Here is a 21201-nt window from a genome sequence, read left to right as displayed (position 1 = left end):
AGAGGGAGTTTGCAATATGGAAATTGAGAAACCAGAATAAACTCTGTACTGAAGATTGGAATTCATAGTATAAGAATAGATTCACTGTAATTGTTCGTTCTCACGCTGCTATAAAGAACTACTTGAGACTGGGTAATTTATAAAGAAAAGAGTTTTAATTGGCTCATGGTTCTACTGGCTGTACAGGTAGCATGACGGGGGAAGCTTCAGGAAACTTTCAATCATGGCAAAAGGCAGAGGGGGAGCAGGCACATCTTCACATGGTGGAGCAGAAGAGAGAGAGAGAACGGGGAGGCGCTACAGGTTTTTAAACAACCAGATCTCATGAGAACTCACCCACTATCACAAGAACAGCAAGGGGTAAGTTTGCCCCCATGGTACAATCAGCACCCATTAGGCACCACCTCCACCATGGGGGATTACAAGTCAACATGAGCTTTGGGTGGGGACACAAATCCAAACCATATCACTCATTCATAGAAATGTAAAGGCAAAGGATGGTATGTATGCAAACATGTATGAGTGCACGTATGAATATATGTGGATGTGTACATATACATATATACATATGTATGTCTGCCAACTAAGAGACCTACCAGCACCTAAACAGCAATAACATTGAACACACATCACCCATATCTTGATTTCCAAATACACTTCTCCACTAAAAGGAACCAGGGATTCTTGGAGAAATGCCTAATTTCATATCAGATAGGCAAAGAACACAAAAATCTGTTATGTTGTTTTGTGTCAAAAAGTATAAAGTGTTAAAAGAATATTGGAGATAAGTCAAAAAAACACGGAAGCTAGCTCAAAGAAACTCCCACTGGCTAAATTTGGGATAATTTGAGCATCAAAATAAATAATGTCAATAAAGTATTATAACACATTAAATAAAGTAGAAAACCATGAGTTCATGCTGATATAAATAAATAAACTTTTCAAAACTTAGAGAACTAGAATATCTACATGGTCTCACAATATTTAATAAAAATCCTTACTAATTACAAAAAGAGAAAGTAAATTTACAGAGGAGAAAGATAGCAGATACGATTTTAGTCAAATGGGTTTGGGACAGATTGACTTTGTGTGCCACTGAGAGAACGTATTGTAAACATGGCTCACTCCACTTGTTTGATAATCCTGCCAAGGATACATACCTGAATTTAATCATTAAGAAAACCAGAAAAACACAACTTGAGGGGCATTCTACCCAATAACTGGCCTGAAATCATCAAGACTATCAAGACAAAAAAATCAAAGAGTATCAAAGAAAGACTGAGGAATTGTTCCATATTTAAGGAGACTTACATATACAACTGGATGCAAAAATGCCACTCTAAACTTTACATATCACCATTCCTTTTACTATCGATGATGCTTTTGGAACAACTGGTCAGTTAGGAGGTTTAGATGACGGTAAAGCAATCCTGATTCTGTGTACTGAAATATGATTATGAGGAGAATGTCTTTGTTGGTAGGAATTACACACGAAAGTATCTGGGGAAGATGGACTAGTACGTTGGCAACTTCCTCTCAAATGGTTTCTTTTAAAAGATCTTTATTTTGTACCAGCAATTCTCTATAAGTTTGAGATTATTTCTCAATTTAATGTTTCTGTGTGTTAACTCTCAAAACATCATATTTATCTGATGATCCACTTATATAGCACTACCCTATAGCACTATAGTACGTGTTTAGTGACCACTCGAGTGTTTTTGGAAATAGGTTAAAAATATCCTTCATGTGACTGGAAGAGACACTCTGCTCCAATTAAGAGAAGAAGAATATTGTCTGAGTTTACTCTATATTTTTTAGAACCCCTTCCTTGCTCAGGTTTCAAAATCAAGTATTCTGGAAAATGCCCAGTCTCCCTCCAAAAAGCTGGCTGTGTATTGTCCTTACATTTCACTGTCAATTTCAAGAATATTTTTACCTGAACCAATTTACTACAAGGCAACATAGAGCTGCAAAGGGAGCTCAGGAAAAATGAAATCTTTCCTACTGATAGACAAATGCTCTGATGAATTTGATGAATTTTTAAGTGAAATAATAGCGACATGTATAGCAAGGGAAACATAACATTCTCTGTTAGAGACACATAGTTTTTCAATAGTGTATAAGCCAAATTCTGTACTTTAACATCATTGTTTTCCCTAAGCTTCTGTAATGTCTATTCTCAAGCCCATCCACATTGCTACTTATTCTCATGTGTCAGCTGGCTCCTGCCTGTGACTCTCAGGCAGACTCTGGTCCTGTACTCATTTTGCTGCTACAAATGAAACTACTAAAACTACCGTCCACCCAGTTCATGAATTACCACCCTGAACTCAAAAGTAGAGATGATTCCCTAAAGATTCCATGACCCTTTACAATCTGTTAGCCTCCCACAGCAACACTAGCACACACCGATTTTGCTCCAATAAACTCACCATGGAGCTTGTCACTGCTATATTTTTGCCAGTGGCTCTCCTATCTGCTATAGTTTTGAGCCCTCTTTATCTCCCCTTATAATCTCTCTGCAATTGCTAGCTCACACTGCCAAAGCACCTTTAGAATCATGCCTAGCTTACTTTTCTTTCAATGGTCTATTTTAAAGTAGACTTTGAGCCATCTATTTTAAGTCTCAAGTTTAATTAAGGTTCTGTTAAACATAAGTGCTGTTGACTTAGAATTTCTGCCCATGGCCATGCAAATCTCATAATAAATCCAACCTTCTCATTTTTTTTTAACATGATCTAAATCAAATTCCTACAGATGGATCTCTGTCCCGGACCAGCCTAATAGAGAAGTATTATGAAAATGCTGTATATCCCCACCCTCCTCAGAGTTAACTCAATAATACAGAATTTTTTAATAATATTTTAAAATCTTAAGTAAACTATTTTATTTTAAATATTTTTAAACATATCTCCAAAATTATCTCCAACATCATATTAATAAACTCCTAAAGGTATTTCTATCAAATTCCTAATCAATTAGGATGACCTACTTTCAAAATTATTTAATATATCCTGGATAGGTACACCCAATTTTTCATTTACCAGTGACCAAGGAAACCACCAGCGACTTTCAAATCAGCTGTGATGTTTCTCCCTAAGAATGTTCATGGGGCAATGATAATGTGAAAACAATCTCCCTGATATTAGTGGTAATGGTGTAGTGACAGACTTCAAATTGTAACACTTGACTGAGAGAGCCAAGGAAAATTTCATGTAGATGATAATAGCAGCTTTGGCTTATTAGTCAAAAAGATGGATGTGGCACAGTGATCTCCACCTATATTTAGTTAATCATGGGAAATGAAATAAGTGGGTACTCCAGAGACAGAGAGAGAGAGAGAGAGAGAAACAATCTATTCAACAGAGACCTAACTTTAGCCACTATGAGTCACAACCTGTTCATCTTCCAATTCTGACACAGTCACCAAAATGAAGAGTAGCCCTGAGTAAGGTTCTCATTCTAATACCAAAGATATGAACTGAAATCCTTCCAACAATCCTTCTCTGAATATTTTGGTGGTTGATTTATGGCTCACTAAGCACTAAAGAAAAGTATACACCCACACATTTTGTGGACCTTTAGAGATATTTGGATCCTGTTTTAGAACTATCACCAGATCTTAAGAACCCAGAATGTTACCCAGGCTGCTCATCAGAATGAAGGACTCCAGAGGGTAAGACAGAGAATGAGTTTTGATTTGTCTTCATCTCCTAATAGATACCACGGAACCTAAAAATCCGTAATGTATTTCCCACTTCCTAAGTGTATATGTAATTATGGTATAAGGCTGAAGAAATTGGTAAACATGCACAACTGATCCATGACATAGAGTAAGGACTAATAAAGTAGTAAGGGACAAACGGAATTTCATGGAGCTTCTTGCTAAAATATATTAAAATTTATACAGATCACAAGAGGAATGGCAGAGAATTAGTGCTACCAGCAAAGATGACAAATAAATGTGATGCTTTCTTTGCATTTATCTGACAGTTTAGCCAGTGAAAGAATAGGGCTCTTGAGAGTCAGTTTAGCTTACCATAATTTTATCAAATGATGAGCATAGTGATAATTATTAAAACAGATATAATCCTTACTAGAACAAAAACATTCAGCGCATGAGAATATATTATGCATATATTTATTTGAAAATGTTTCTCCTTTCTGCTGAAGATGGAACAAGATCACTTTGTTTTTACTTGATAACAAAACAATAAGTATTTGGCAACCTGTAAATTCTCTATTCCCACATGGTTCAAAAAGAAATTGAGGAGCTGTACTCTTTCATTAATTCTGCCTCTTGTTTAAATAAGGAAAAATAAATGCATGTATCTCCCAAACTCTCCAGCAGACTATTTACTTCAACTTATTTAAGTATATTTTAATAGAATATGTTTCCATTCCTGAACTATTTACCACTAAAGAGGAATAAAAACACTATAATGAGAGTAAACTAAAGATCTACCACTGGTGATAGAAACTTTTCTGACACAAGGTTTGTCAAGAAGAAAGAAGACAGTGCCTCCCTATGTAGGCAACTGAGAGTATCCACTACAGTACGTGTACCCCACAAAACTAAAACTATCCAGGATGCAGATTAGAACAAATTCACTAGACATTGGAATCTGAAAAGCTGAGATCGAAGGCAAGAGAACACCAAATACAAAGAGAAGTAAGAAATGTATAGTAAGAAATGTAACCTCATGGCCTGTTTCACAAATAAGGACTATAGTTTGCTTCAAATTTACTTCCTTGATAAATGTTTTAAGACAACTTTAATATTTAATTAAATTGTTTATGTTTTCTCATTCATATTGAAATGTATATTTGTTTACATATTTTATTTATTATTAATTATAGTAGGGATGATGATAGCTTACCATCAGTGTGTAGATTACAAACTATTAAAACAGGATTCTCAATTAACTAATATAAGAATGGAAATCGACCAGGAATGTTAGACTAGTAGCTAAATAGAGCAACACAAAATATTTTGAATCATGTCTCTTAAGGGATAGAATGACAATAATTTTGTAAAGACATGAACTTTTTGCATTATGTTACATGTTCAAGTTTGATAACTGTACGAACTGAAAGAAAAGAATTTGGACAGTAGAATATCTGAGATGGATTGTTAGAATAATGAGTGAGCACATGCTCAAAGCGGGAACATAAGGGTCTTATTCACTGTAATTTAATTTTCCAGCAGAAGGAAAAAGAGCCTTAAATTTATCGAAGTAAATATTTCCAAGAGTAGCATTTGACAAGTTTGGTTTACATTAGAAATTTTTTCTGTTTTCTCTTTTCTAGTTCCCTGGAATGTTCAGGAGAAACTCATCTTCTCCAGCCTTACTATTGTGTATGTGCAGACAGAGCAAAAGAAAATTTATATGACTAAATGTTTATCTTTTGCTTAAATCCAAAGCTAGTTTGTGGAGGTTGTCACAAAAGAAACCTAACTACAAGACATTCAACTGAGGAAGCTGATGCCAATCATCAGAGTGTCAAAAAATGTAAACAAGTGGGTGCTTTAAAAATGTTGATAAAGAAAGAAGAGGCCAGGTGCCATGGCTTTATTCTGTAATCCCAGAACTTTGGGAGGCCGAGGTGGAGGGATCACGAGGTCAGGCAATTGAGACCATCCTGGCTGACACAGTGAAACCCCATCTTTACTAAAAATACGCACAAAAAAAATTAGCCAGGCGTGGTGGCACGTGCCTGTAGTCCCAGCTACTCCGGAGGCTGAGGCAGGAGAATCGCTTGAACCCGGGAGACGGAGGTTGCAGTGAGCTGAGATCACGCCACTGCACTCCAGCCTGGGCGACAAGAGCCAGACTCCGTCTCAAAAAACAACAAAGAAACAAACAAGACAAAAAGAAAGAAAGAAAAGAAAAGAGAAAGAAGCAGCTATTTCAAAAATCTACAAGCCATATTTTATGAACCTAAGAAATATGGAAATTCGTGTTTGTAAAGTTTTGGGGTTTTGTTGTTTTGTCTTTTTATACAAAATTGGAATAATTAGGAAATGACTTTGAAATGAATTCTTTTTTTCATTCATGTTATTTTCAGTTCTGACATATCCTGCTTTTTTTAACCCACCTCTTCCCTTTTCTTCCTCTTCCTCTCCCCACCTCAACTAGTAGTTTTGTCCTCACTCTGATCACTAGGCTAATAGTTTACATTCAGAATTTTTATTGATTTTATCACCTATTCTGATATCATGAAATTGGGCAAAGTGATATCTCATTCTCAACTCACAAGAGTAAGAATAACATAGTTCAGTATCAATCCACCACTGAAATATTTTTATACTTTATTAGTTCAGCTGCTTCAATCAACATAACAATTTAAATCCCATAATAAGGACTTGAAACTATCTGAAAGCAAATGGAGTAAGCTCTGGGTGCTAGCAAACAATGTTTAATTTAGTGATTTTAACATAATTTGTGAAGTTTAAATCAGTACTTATCATTTGCAACTGTCTGAGTCAGAGAATCTTAGCGTCCTAGTAATAGAAAATCGTATTCTAAGTACCCTCACCAAAGTTCCACATCGGTATGCCAAATGTTAACAGAACTAAATGTTAGGTAAACACCAACATCACATCAAATTTAAAGACAAAGTGAAGTACATGATGCTACAGATCAATCAATATATGTGTATGTCCAAAAAGTTCTAACCAGGGAAAATAAAATAATGCAATACAAGTACGCTGAGCATTTAAGAAGCCTAATATAATCTTCAGCCTCTCAAGATCATATCATTATATTAAAAGCTTTTTCAATGTGGATTTTTGTATAAAGTTTTAAAGTACCCTCTAAATAAAAACTTTTGATGTATAGGATGCAGAATGTGAATTTCAAACTCTCTTGGATGTAGCAATGTTTCAAAAGCAATCTACTCATAATTTAAAAATAAAACACTTCGTCAATGAGAGTCAACAAAATGTTGGTATGACATTGGGTTGTTCTGATGGAATCTTGATGGCACAAGTAACAAGAAAGTTATAAATTGGGCACTACTTTTTATATAAGGCATATGAACCCAGAAAAAAAATTTACCAAGGAAAATATTTATGGCAATTTAAAAGAAAATAAGAAATATCTGAGTTTAACACCTTGGACATCAGTCTGCCTTAGGTTTTCCATTTTTTTTCTGGATTTCTTTGAATATTTGAGGTGATTTAAACAATGCCACATATGAGGTTATTCCTCGGAATACTGCAATTGTTATGGCTACAAAGCAGAATACGTAATCCAGCATATTTAAGACTAAAGTAAATGGATCTAGGCTGCATTCTTATTCAATATTCTACTGCCTTTCCCCAATAGTCCTTAAGTACTCACACCGGGTAGGTGCATCAAAGAATGACAGTCTAAGGCTAATGGGCATTCAGTATAAATAGTAAAACCTAAACCTAAGAAAGGAATCTCCAGACTAATAATAATTTATACCAAACATCCATTTCCCAAGTGAGTTGAATTTCTATTTTGCTCTCAAATATCATTTTTATGAAATTAAGCATTAAGAGAAATGGCATATTGACAGGCATAGGGAGGGGCAGATAAATATAACCTTGATTTGTTAAGTGTCTTAGCTTCCTTCTTTATCTCTTAGGTAAGAACAATTATCCTCAAATTCCTTCCCTTAATAAAATTTCATCTACAAATATGCATTCCATTGCACATTTATCAAAGGAGACTTAGTTAGCTAAATAAAAACAGAAAAAAACAGACCTAAAGATCCATATTCTAGATTTTCAAGATATCAAGTATATGAACAAAACTGGAAGATGTGTTTTATTTATTAGGTTTAATTTTTGTCTTTGATGATGTTTTCTAGATTTAGGGATTGTAATGGTTTGTCTAAGGTGTTTCTTAAATCACTTGCACGGCCAGGCACAGTGGCTCACGCCTGTAATCCCAGCACTTTGGAAGGCCAAGGCGGGCAGATCACGAGGTCAGGAGTTTGAGACCAGCCTGGCCAACACGGTGAAACCCCAACTCTACTAAAAATACAAAAATTAGCTGGGCATGATGGTATATGCCTATAATCTCAGCTACTCAGGAGGCTAAGGCAGGAGAATCACTTGAACCCAGGAGGTGGAGGTTGCAGTGAGCCAAGCGCGCACCACTGCACTTCAGCCTGGGCAATAAGAGCAAGACTCTGTCTAAAAAAAAAAAATAAAAAAAAAAAAAAAAAAAAAAATAAAAAAAAATTCACTTGCAAAATACTAACTCTGACCTGACTTTTTCTGGAACCTGGCTTCCCTTGAAACCTATCAAAGCTGTGGGGCAGTGTCTTAACTACCCTTTTCTCAACTGACATTTAAGTTTAGGACTAATCATGTTTTTAAATATCTCATGCCCAAACTAATACACACAGATATACACCAACAAACACATATACATGTGTATGCATGCATGCACATATACAATCCAACCATTCATAAAGGCTATTGTAAGGTATGCATGCATACATATATATTTATATATACACATACATGTAATTCAACTATTTATAAAGGCTGCTATAAAATCTTGTGATATCTGTAACTGAGATTTTCAAGCTGACTTCATTTCAATACAGAGCTTTCACTAATTGCACATTCATAACCAATAATTGATATTCAGAAGATAGAGAGCATGAGCTGAAAACATCATAAAATCATAAGAAGACATTTTCATTATATTAGAGCAAAACAGGGATGACTGTCATTCACAGAGCATTAAATAAAATGTCTTGATTTCAACCAAATCAAAGCAATTTGCCCATGTCTTCTTTGGCCCCTGTAATTCAACGAAGAGCTTTATTTTACCTAATGCTTTTCATGGAGAAGGTTATTTTTCCATTCTATTTCCTTTTCATCAGATACATGTGCTCTCACGTCTTTGGCATGTCATCAACACCAAAACACAATCCTAGCCTTTATACCAAATATTTGCATATAAACCAGTTGGGACACACAGTCTCCAAGTTAGTCATCATATAAAGTATGTTCTGTATCTAAATTTCACCTAGGCATGCAAAGAGAAATAATAAAATACCTCCCCATTTCACCTAACATATTATTACGTGAAAAGACAGAAAGAAAGTGACAAATACATTACTATTTGTAGAAACATAACAGGTTTTCATAAATATCCAGAACTTTCCAATTTAACATTGCCTTGGGAAAAAGTAAGTACTTTATGCGTAACATTCCTTATGGGAAATTATTCATGCTGTGGAATAGAAGAGTTAAGGAGTTTTATTTAAAAAAATAATAATAAACTTGGCCAGGCACAGTGGCTCATGCCTGTAATCCCAGCACTTTGGGAGGCAGAGGTGGGAGGATCATGTGAGGTCAGGAGTTTGAGACCAGCCTGGCCAACATGGTGAAATTCCGTCTCTACTAAAAATATAAAAATTAGGAGGGCGTGGTGGCACACACCTGTAATCCCAGATACTCAGGAGGCTGAGACAGGAGAATCGCTTGAACCCGGGAGGCAGAGGTTGCAGTGAGCCGAGATCATGCCACTGCACTGCAACTTGGGTGACAGAGCAAGACTCCATCTAAATAAATAAATAAATAAATAAATAAATTTGAACTTTAAATGCCTACATCTAGAAAATCAGGCAGTAAAAAATAATTGATGCAAGAAACAGAAAAACAAACAAAAGCAGATTTAGAGTAAAACTTTTTTCTTCCGTAAGACTTTTTTCATGGCATCTTTAACATCCTGATTTCTTAAAGAGTAGATTAAAGGATTTAACATAGGTGTGAACAAAATGTAACATACTGAAGCCACTTTACGAAGTTCAGGGTTATTTGGAGGTGTGAGATACACAAAAGAGACAGTCCCATAGAGCAAACTTACAACCCCCAGGTGGGAGCTGCAAGTGGAGAAGGCTTTCTTCCTTCCTTCACTGGAGCGGATCTTTACAACTGTGGACACAATGTACATATAAGATACGACAATGACAACTATTGTGGGCAAAATAATGAGGACAGCCAAACTAAATGACACCATCTTATTCATGAAGATATTGGAACAGGATATCTTTTCAATCGGGTTTGAATCACAGTAGAAGTGATCAATGACTCGGGAGGCACAGAAAGACATGGAGAATGTGACACTGATTTGAAGGATGGAACTGACCCAGCCACAGAGGTAGGAACCAGCCACCAATTGGATACAGACACTTCTTGACATGCGAACAGAGTAGAGGAGTGGATTGCAGATGGCAACGAAGCGGTCATAAGCCATGGCTGCCAGAACAAAGGCCTCTGTTACCATGAAAAGTGCATAAAGGAACAGCTGTGCCACACAACCTGCAAAGGATATGGTCTTTTTATGAGATAGGATGTTGACCATGGCTTTGGGTACAATAACAGTAGAGTAGGAGAGATCGATGACGGAGAGATTGCCTAGGAAGAAATACATTGGTGCGTTCAGCCGGGGATCAGTCACAATGATGCCAATCATACTAAGGTTTCCCAGAAGAGCCATCCCATAAATAATCAGGAATAGTAGGAAAAGGAGACTCTGGAGCTCTGGACGCACTCTGATGCCTACAAGAATGAAGTCAGTCACTGCTGAATGGTTGTTTCCTCCCTTGTCACCCATGGCAAATATCTGCTTCAAGATATAAGAGGAAGTCAGCAAATAAATGTTCTACACTTCCTCTACTATAACAAAAACACTTAACATTAAAGAAGACTTCATAGTTGGCATATGCCTTCATTATCCCATTAAGTTTACACACACAAGCAAATGAAAGATGAGAGATATTTTGACTTGCCTAAGGTAACACAACTGGATAACAATGGAGTTTGGACCCAAGGTACAGTATTTTGTATCCATACTAGTAATAATTTCAACACAATGTAGTTTGACACTTTTTTATATCTCTCTACCTTGTTACATAAGATGGTTTATGAGATGTCATTTGTGATTGAGGTGACGATTTCAAAATATTATCAGCAAATTCCTAATGCTAAGAAAAAGACTCTTCCTTAAGTTTGAATCTATCATGTAATATTCACTTTTCCTTTAAAAACACATTGCTTCAAAATGCTAATAAATAAATGAGGGGAAAGAAAGCTGAAAGTACATTCCAAGGTAACATGAACTTTATACCAAAAGAGCTCTTATAACCTCAAGGAAATTATCAGTTAACTGTTTTACTTAGAGATTTTTTTTTAAATTTTTTCTTGAAAAAATAAAAACAGGATACATGTGCAGAATGTGCAGGTTTATTACATAGGTATACAGGGATCTTTTAAAATGTGATCAGTCTTCAGCTCCTGGAACTAGTTTACTTTTATTTAAGGACAAAAGTAAAATGTAAACTATGTCTTTATATTTTTTATTCTATGAAGTTCATTGATCCTGCTTTTTTCTACATAAATCTGTCAAGAAAGTCATGCCATCAAACTTTTCCAAATTTGAGAAAAAATAGATGTAAATTAAGAAAATTATGTTTGCTATGCAATCTATACAGTCAATAAAAATTATGGACTGTGTAAAAGAATAGATTGTATAGCAAATTTTTTGAACTCTTAAGCTGATGATAAGAGCTTAGTAGTTTAAAAAAGGATGAGTTTGTGTCCTTTGTAGGGACATGGATGCAGCTGGAAACCATCATTCTCAGCAAACTATCGCAAGAACAGAAAACCAAACACCGCATGTTCTCACTCATAGGTGGGAACTGAACAATGAGATCACTTGGACTCGGGAAGGGGAACATCACACACCGGGGCCTATCACGGGGAGGGGGGAGGGGGAAGGGATTGCACTGGGAGTTATACCTGATGTAAATGACGAGTTGATGGGTGCTGACGAGTTGATGGGTGCAGCACAGCAACATGGCACAAGTATACATATGTAACAAACCTGCATGTTGTGCACATGTACCCTAGAACTTAAAGTATAATAATAAAAAAAAGAATAAATAGTATTAATTTCTTAAACACATCCAAATTAACCTATTTGAATTTGGGTGACCTATTAAGCAACCAAAAAACTTTGGTTAATTTGAAATATTTCTGTTTTTTATTTTTATGTAAAACAACAGACTCATTGTCTATTAAGTTGTCTAGCAATTAAAGATGATCCTACCACATCTTTTCTTCTTTGGTAGCATTTAAGCAAAGTATCATTCATCCTTTCAAGGAGTGGTATGGATAATAAAAGTGAGCAAATGATCCAGAAAAATATCTTTGCCAAAATTGAAATAAGTGCTATGCTAGCAATCATAATTACAGAGCATGCAGAATTCCTCTGACTCTTTATCCTCCCTCAAGTGTTAAGAGGTTTAAGAGGTTTACTTTTTTCATTTTCCTATGTTCTACAAAAGTCTCTCAGATCCCAAAGCCTTCATGACCTTCCTTACATCTTTCATTTGTTACCTCTCTCAGTAACTTCATCCAAAAAAGACTAAAATTAATTAAAATACATTCAAATCAACAGAAAAAAAATGATTGAACATAATAACATTAGTATTCTCAGTCTCCACTGTCCTCACACCAACTGTTCCACCACACATTTGAAACCTATTCGAATAAATGTATAGTCATTTAGTTTTATTGGGGGAAATAAATTAGACTTACAGGTTAAAATGCATGAGGATGACTAAATTTTATTCCTGGAATAGAATAAAGCTTTTTAGGCATGAAGCTGAATAGAACAGTTTCAAACATCAGCCATCATTTGTTGGTTTGGAATAGGAAAAGGAGGTCCGTTACAGAGAATAGAAATGACTTTTAAGACATGCTAAAATCATTTCACACATATCTCTCCCTTCTGTAATAATAAGTCACAAGCTTGTGACAATTAGTTTGATTGTGGTGATCATTTCACAATGTATAGATATTAAAACATCAAGTCTAATACCTTAAGTATATATAATTTTCATATCAATGATATGTCAACTCTTTTAAAAACTCATAAGCTTAACAGGCCTTGTTGTTTAACCATATATATATATATATATATTTTTTTTTTTTTAAGGAAGAAGTAGAGGAGGAGGAAGAGGGAGAAAGGCAGTTGAAAGAGAAGGAAAAACTCTTAAATTCTTATACCAAATGGAATGCTACTTTTTGACCCTTTTTGAAAGTGACATATTCGTTTTTCAAGAATTAATCCATTTCCAGCTTTCTGATTATCAACTAACGTGTTGAGTCAATATGTTTAAGGATCTATGCTGTGTCAAGTATTGTGTTTGGCACTAAAAATGAAGACAAAAAAGAATTAAATGTAATTGCAACTTAAAACACGGTATGATACCTGATATGAGATGTTTATTACAATATAATAACTACCTTTAATTCATTACTAAATGACGAATAGTAAATAAATAAGCTCACTGCTAACTTTTGAAGAACACATGTTTTTAAATGTTGAAGATGATAAAACCTTTAGGTAAGACGTTCTTGGAGCACAGGAACTTTAGTATAGACAGGCATTTGAGAGCAAGCTGACTTTAGAATAATTATAGGATCATAATTGTAGAATTTGCATGCAAATTTATAGAATATTGACCATCAAAATATTTATCTCCATTAATAAAGAATTTTAAATAAAGAGCCAATTTTGGTATGAAATAATTGGAATAGCGATAATAGAGAATTTTTATGATTGCGAGGTTTTCTAAGAAGTGAAACAAGAAAAATTATAGAATACATATCACTAGGACTAGATTTTAAACATCAATTATCATGTTCCCAGTCTGGTTTAGTCATGATCTTTCTTCAAGCAATAAAATAGGAATATTGAAGTTTATTCTCATGTTGATAATTTTTAATTTATGGCTTAGCACATTTTGAAACTCAAGAAAAAAATATATTTAAGTATATTGAAAATGTTCCGGCTGTCTTATTATATGATTAAAATAAATATGATATGTTGTTTTATAATTATTCTTACCTGAATTTATGTTTCTTTTGTCTTGTAAACTTTTTCACATGAAACTATAAAGTTCCAAATTCTTTTTACTTCCTTCTATAAAGAAAGATATATTGAAAAATAAAAACTATCAATGACAACATCAAAATTAAACATCTCAAATAATGTTTAATCCCCAGCAAAATAACAATCCTCATAGGCATGGCATGACCATGTTCTTAGCAGTTTTGCCTGGCTCCTTAATTTACCATTACCTGTTATTAAAGTTTGTTCTTTCTTTAATATAATTTTGTTTGAAAACTTGTTATAGTTGTCTTCCTGCACACAGTATGAAGATGATGGACTAGGAATCTCTGTAGTTTTCTCAGAGAATAATGGGTATTTCCCTACCAAAACTGAATAAATGCTAATTGAATCTATGAAATCAAACTACATGAAAATCTCTTGCCTCCCTGCTGTCATATTTCACAGGCCTTAGAATGAAGATGGGAGCAAAATGGAAATTTAAAGTGAACAAAACTCTCTGCTCCCTGATGGCCTACGAAGATAGCAGCAGCTAGAATCCATAGTCATCTTAGTTTTTTTCCAGTCTCATGAAACTATTTCAGAGAATTGCAGCATAACATTTTTCAGAATTTTGGAGGAAGAAGTTCCTCTGAGAGAAGGCTGAAAAATAAGTCAATTATAATTTCATAACAAGGTTAAACTCTAGAGCCATCCCATGAGGACATGTGAGGAGCAAACACTAAGTGTGATTTCTGTACTTGTTGAATACTCTTGGGGTAATCACCAAGTTATTTTGGACAAGACTCCTTATTATAAAGTGTTTTCTTTATATTAAGAGAAAGTTTGCTTCTCTATGAATTCCACCCACCTGAATGTCAGAGTCTCAACCCGTTACTCTGCTTTCTAAAGGTCCACTGAATATTTGTATTTTATCTTCTGACATGAAAAAGACAAATACATTAATGCCCCCTAGTCTACATTTCTGGATTCAGCATCCTTAATTTGTTAGGATCTTTTAGTTGCTATTGAATAATTTCTAAGTATCCTTTTCAAAAAATCTATTGTCACAATTTGACATCAAGCTGTATATAGTCTATCAAGTTGAAATATGACTGCCTAATTACTTGCAATGTAACTCTTTAAGGCATATGAGACAGAAAGCGTTGTTCTTCAAATATTGCTTCACACTGATCTTTCACCAAAAGAAACCTTTAGTTTTATTCTTGTTTTTGTTTTATTTTGGTCTTATGTAAATTGCTACTGAGTTTTGGTGTTCCATATTCTTGTTCTGTGACTTCTCTTATATTGTCTTTTCTCTAACTACACTTTTTCAATATTTTATATCTAACCGTCTTTTACCTTTTAGGTTGCTGCTTTCATACTATATTTCCATGTTATAAAAACCAATGTAATATAGTTGTGTGCCCTTCATGTCTTATTAGTGAGTGCTGCATGTTTTTGGACATAAGGAAGTTTTATTTTATTGCTTTTAAGTTTTTATTGATATAACTTTTTTTTTTTTTTGAAGCAGAGTCTTGCTCTGTTGCCCAGGCTGGAGTACCATGGCACAGTCTCAGCTCACTGCAACCTCCACCTCTGGAATTCAAGCAATTCTCCTGCCTCAGCCTCCTGAGTAGCTGGGATTACAGGTGCACACCACCATGCCCAGCTAATTTTTGTGATTTTTAGTAGAGATGGGGTTTCGCCATGTTGGTCAGGCTGGTCTCAAACTCCTGACCTCATGATCCACCTGCCTCGACCTCCCAAACTGCTGGGATTACGGGCCGTGAGCCACTGGCCCGGCCTTGATATCACTTTTAAACAGAAATAATTCAAGGTTATTTGATAAAGCCTGCTTCCAGGTTAATGAAGATCAATTAATCAGCTTAAGAAGTGTACACTTTTTGGACCACTATAAGTCTAGCCTTTTATTTACAAAGACTATAAAATATTTTATCAGAAAAAGATACATTACATGATAGTCTTCTGAATGACAATTTCCTTAAACAGAAAAGGGTTTCAATTCACTTTTCCTGATTCTTCAGGAACCTAATAATTCTGTAAAACCTAAGATAGTGTATCAAATTATTAGATATATTCCAAGCATTGTGAAATGTATACATAACTACAAACTTAATATATAAAATAAACTTTCGTCATTGTGTCTATGGATATACTGAATTGTCATCTCAGAAACTGCTCAAATGTGTGAGCTATGATGATTCTAATTCACAAAGCCGAGGATCCAGAAACCCGCTTCAAATGCAAGCTCTTTACAATCTGACTTCACAACATGTATCCCCAGCTTTAAGTCCCACCCCGCTTCTTCTCCTGCTTATAATCACCCTCAGTTTACTACTCCCATTTCCAGAATAGACAGGGGTTTCCTGGCTCCCTGTTGTTACTCATTCATTCACTTATCAACCTGAATTTCTTTCCTGCCCTTTTATTTTCACTTCTATACTAAAATAACTTATTGATAGCATCAACACAATTTCTAAACACTTGGTATATTCATTTACCATTACAACGTAAAACACTGCCTTTAATATGAATTTGGCATGTATAGTTTAAAACTAGGTGCCTATTTGGAAGTCCTATTAGCATATCAGACAACTTAGGCCAACCCTTCTCTCAGTCCTGGCTTGGTGGCATAGCTACAAATATGAAAGACAGGAGGGAACACAAAGAACATTGCTTCCTCAAAAGTAATACATTTTCATCAGTTTATGACATCTTATTTACATGATGGCTGTTGAGAAAATCATTTTTAAAACTTTAGGTGGTGTAGTGTAAAACCAAGAAAGTATTTGTTCAGTACTTGATTGAAATAACATCTCGTATTAAGTGTTCTTAACACACACACACACACACACACACACACACAACAAACAGAAGAAAAAGAAAAGAAAGCAAACTGCAACTATGAATAAAAAAGGTAGTATAAGAAAACGAAAATCATTTCCCAACCAGGAAATGTATGGTCATTTTAGTGTTATGTTATTAAGAAAGTCAGCTGGACATTTTTATCTCTTCAGATTGAATTAGGATCCTAATGTTTCTTTTGTTTTGTATCTTTGTTTTCAATACAATAGAATATCACATTGTATAACATACATATTAAAAGACAGATTAAACACTACCTTTTTTTGAAACAGGAAATATCAGAAGTAAGACAAATAAACCAGTACAAAAAGTGGCAATGTGTTACTCTTACATGCTTACTTTTCTAACCATCAAACACACAGGTCTAGCTCTCTGTTTTCTCCATTTCATCCAACACACACACACACACACACACACACACACACACACACACACACAGCAATAGCTAATGTGATGACTTTTAATAGGTGTCTATACTAGTTATCACACTTCTTTAAGTGATAATATGGTATTTTCTATTTTCTAGGATAATATTTTTAGCCTAGTACCTCAACATAACTAACTAGTACCTCAAAAGAACCCTCAGGTTCATCCATTTTTGTTTATTTTCACTGCTACAGGAATAATCCAGACTGAGCACCACCTCGACTTCACTTAATGTATGTGTGTTTTTTTAAAATCATACCCAATTTTCTTGTTCTTCTCAACATTCGTTATTTTTAGTTTCTAGATTTGTCTTTTTAAAACACTATTTTATGGCTGCATGGTATTCCATGGTGTGTATGTGCCACATTTTCTTTATCCAGTTTATCATTGATGGGCATTTGTGTCAGTTCCAAGTCTTTGCTATTGTAAATAGTGCTGCAACAAACATATGTGTGCATGTGTCTTTATTGTAGAATGATTTGTAATCCTTTGGGTACATACCCAGTAATGTGATTGCGGGGTCAAATGGTATTTCTGGTTCTAGATCCTTGAGGAATCACCACACTGTCTTCCACAATGGTTGAACGAATAATTTACACTCCCACCAACAGTGTAAAAGCGTTCCTATTTCTCCACAGTCTCACCAGCATCTATTGTTTCCTGACTTTTTAATAATTGCCATTCTGACTGGCATGAGATGGTATCTCATTGTGGTTGTGATTTCCATTTCTCTGATGATTAGTGATGTGGAGTAGTTTTTCATATGTTTGTTGGCCTCATGTATCTCTTCTTTTGAGAAATGTCTGTTCATTCCCTTTACTCATTTTCTAATAGGGTTATTTGTCTTTTGCTTGTTGATTTGTTTAAGTTCTTTATAGATTCTGGATATTAGATATTGGTCTGATGCATAGTTAGTGAATATTTTCTCCCATTCTGTAGGTGGTCTGTTTACTCTGTTGATAGGCATTTTTGTTGTGCAGAAGGTCTTTAGTTTAATTATATCCCATGTGTCCATTTTTTATTCTGTTGCAATTGCTTTTGCGTACTTATTCATAAATGCTTTCCCAATGCTGATGTCCAGAATGATGTTTTCTAGGCTTTCTTCTAGGATTCTTATAGTTTGAGATCTTACATTTAAAACTTTAATCATCTTGAGTTAATTTTTGCTTATGGTGAAAGGTAGGGGCAAAATTTCATTCCTCAACATACAGCTAGCTAGCTATCCCAGCACCATTTATTGAATAAGGAGTCTTTTCCCCATTGCTTGTTTTTGTTGACTTTGTCAAAGATCACACGGCTATAGGTGTGCAGCCTTTTTTCTGCATTCTGTATTCTGTTCCATTGGTTTACATGTCAGTTTTTGTAATAATACCATGCTGTTTTGGTTACTGTAGCCTTATAGCATAGTTTGAAGTCAAGTAATGTGATGTTTCCAGCTTTGTTCTTTTTTCTTGGGATTGCTTTGGCTATTCAGGCTCTTTTCTTGTTCCATATGAATTTTAGAATGGTTTTTTCTAGTTCTGTGAAAAATGAGATGAGTAGTCTGATGGGAATAGTGTTGAATCTGTAGATTTCTTTGGGCAGTATGGCTATTTTACCAATATTGATTCTTTCTGTTCATAAGCATGAAATGTTTTTCTATTTGTTTGTGTCATCTATGATTTCTTTAAGCAGTATTTTTTAGTTCTCTTTGCAGAGATCTTTCACTTCCTTGGTTAGATGTATTCCCAGGTATTTTAGTTTTGTGTGTGGCTACTAAAAATAAGATTGCATTCTTGATTTGGCTCTCAGCTTGAATATTATTGGTGTATAGAAAAGCTACTGATTTTTACACATTGATTTTTGTATCCTGAAACTTTACTGAAGTTGTTTATCAGTTCCAGGAGCCTTTTGGCAGATTCTCTGGGCTTTTCTAGGTATAGGATTATATCATCTATGAAGAGACATAGTTTGACTTCTTTTTCTTTTTGGATGCCTGGCATTTATTTTTTTGTCTGACTGCTTTGGGTAGCACTTCCAGTACTATGATGAATAGGAGTGATGAGAGTGGACATCCTTGTCTTGTTCCAGTTCTCAAGGAGAATCCTTCCAGTTTTTGCCCATTCAGTACGATGATGGCTGTGGGTTTGTCATAGATGACTCTTATTATTTTGAGTTATGTTCCTTTAATGACTAGTTTCTTGAGGGTTATCTTGAGGGTTCTCATCATGAAGGGATGTTGGATTTCATCAAAAGCTGTGATGATCATATGGTTTTTAGTTTTAATTCTGTTTATGTGGTGAATCACATTTATTGATTTGCACATGTTGAACCAAACTTGCATTCCAACAATGAAGCCCACTTGTTCATGGTGAATTAACTTTTTAATATGTTGTTAAATTCAGTTTTCTGTAATTTGTTGAGGAATTTTGCATCTATATTCATCAGGGATATTGACCTCTAAGTTTCCTTTTTCACTCTGTTTTTGCCCAATTTTGGTATCAGGGTGATGCTGGCTTCATAGAGTGAGTCAGAGAGGAGTCTCTCCTCCTTGATTTTTTTGGAATGGTTTTGGTAGAATTGGTACCAGCTCTTCTTTGTACATCTGGTAGAATTTGACTATGACTGTATCTGGTCTGGGGCTTTTTTTGGTTGGTAGGTTTTTCATTACTGATTCGATTTTGGAGCTCAATATTGGTGCATTCAGGGTTTCAGTTTCTTCCTGATTCAATCTTGAGAGATTGTATTTGAGGAATTTATCTATTTCCTCTATATTTTCTAGTTTGCGTGCATAGAGGTGTCCTTAATAGTCTTTGAGGATCTTTTGTATTTCTGGGGCATCAGTTATAATGTCACCTTTGTTGTTTCTGATTGTACTTTAAAAATTATGTTTAAATTAGGTAATCTGAACCACGCCTAGAGTAAAAAGCCAAATTGAAAGACATAGAAAATTAATAATATAAAATTAATGTAACTAATATATCAACTAATTAATAGGTGACTATTAAATTTAAAATCTAAATATACTGTATCATTTGCTTTAAGAAAAATAATTATAAGATATATACAGATATATTTAATGTTAACAGCAAATATCTCTGGAAAATAAGCTTACACATATAATTTAGATTTTAGATTTTGAATAGGAGCAGTTTTTACACAAGAAACTACTTATTTGATAGTATAGCCATTAAAAGTATGAATTATTTAAAGAGCTGATGAAAGTTATAGACTTGATCCCTCTGAGGCAGATTCATTCATGGTATTCTATACATAAATATAGATCTGTAGATTAAAAGATAGGACTCCTATATGAAGCTAGTTTAATAAATATTTAAGCTGCAAGTACAGAGATAATACAGACCAGATACCAAGGTCGATGCTACATCATAATGTAAAATTCACAGAGATGGTGGGTAAACACCTATTTTAAAGTTTATAACACATCACATGCAGCGAGCTTTGCAATAGAAGAGTGGGTACAAGATTTACTTTAGTATTCCTTGCATAGGAATTCTCTCCCATCTCTCTAGCCTTTCATAATTGAAGTGGAGAAAGGAAGAAAGAGGATAGGGAAATTTGGATTTGAAAGATACTGTTATTATGGTATACCATCATGGGTCTCTTGCTAGGAAAAGCTTGAAAATTGACTATTTTACTAATGAGTTTTTGTAGGTTCTTCAAAAACTCTCCCCAATTCCTGAGTCTCTCTCCTCAATGGTTCCCTTGGTGAGAATAACTACTCAGAATTTATATTAGTTATTTAGTTTTGCCTCAGCATTTAGAAACCTTACAGTATCACTAATTTCTCTCCACTGATATCTACCATATGCTAGGACTGCCTTTAGAATAGAATATTACAATAAAAATCCATTTCCACATCCTGAAACACTAGTTACATCTAATATTTATATGCTCTGTGTGTAACACATGAAATCAAGAGTCTCAACTCAATTTAATCTGCATTTTTAAAATAAGAACTATAGCAAATTTCAGAAACTATTTTAGAAATTGA

At 34.6% G+C, this 21201-nt stretch overlaps 3 protein-coding genes across 29 annotated transcripts in view; all 3 read right to left on the bottom strand.

Moving 5' to 3' along the window:
• The window catches only part of BLOC1S1 (biogenesis of lysosomal organelles complex 1 subunit 1), a 1086347-nt gene that overhangs the window by 572693 nt on the left and 492453 nt on the right, over window positions 1–21201 (bottom strand). The window lies entirely within an intron of this gene.
• Window positions 1–21201, bottom strand: part of TMT1B (thiol methyltransferase 1B) — a 686675-nt gene that overhangs the window by 539756 nt on the left and 125718 nt on the right. The window lies entirely within an intron of this gene.
• Window positions 9669–10610, bottom strand: LOC126931141 (olfactory receptor 9K2-like). Its single transcript, XM_050748960.1, has one exon. It carries the CDS (start codon window positions 10608–10610, stop codon window positions 9669–9671), a length of 942 nt encoding a protein of 313 aa, XP_050604917.1.

The sequence above is a fragment of the Macaca thibetana genome, chromosome 11 (assembly GCF_024542745.1).
Source record: "Macaca thibetana thibetana isolate TM-01 chromosome 11, ASM2454274v1, whole genome shotgun sequence".
NCBI classification, from domain to species: domain Eukaryota; kingdom Metazoa; phylum Chordata; class Mammalia; order Primates; family Cercopithecidae; genus Macaca; species Macaca thibetana.
Note: the sequence above shows the minus strand (reverse complement) of the source record. Positions and strands in the feature narration are given on the sequence as shown.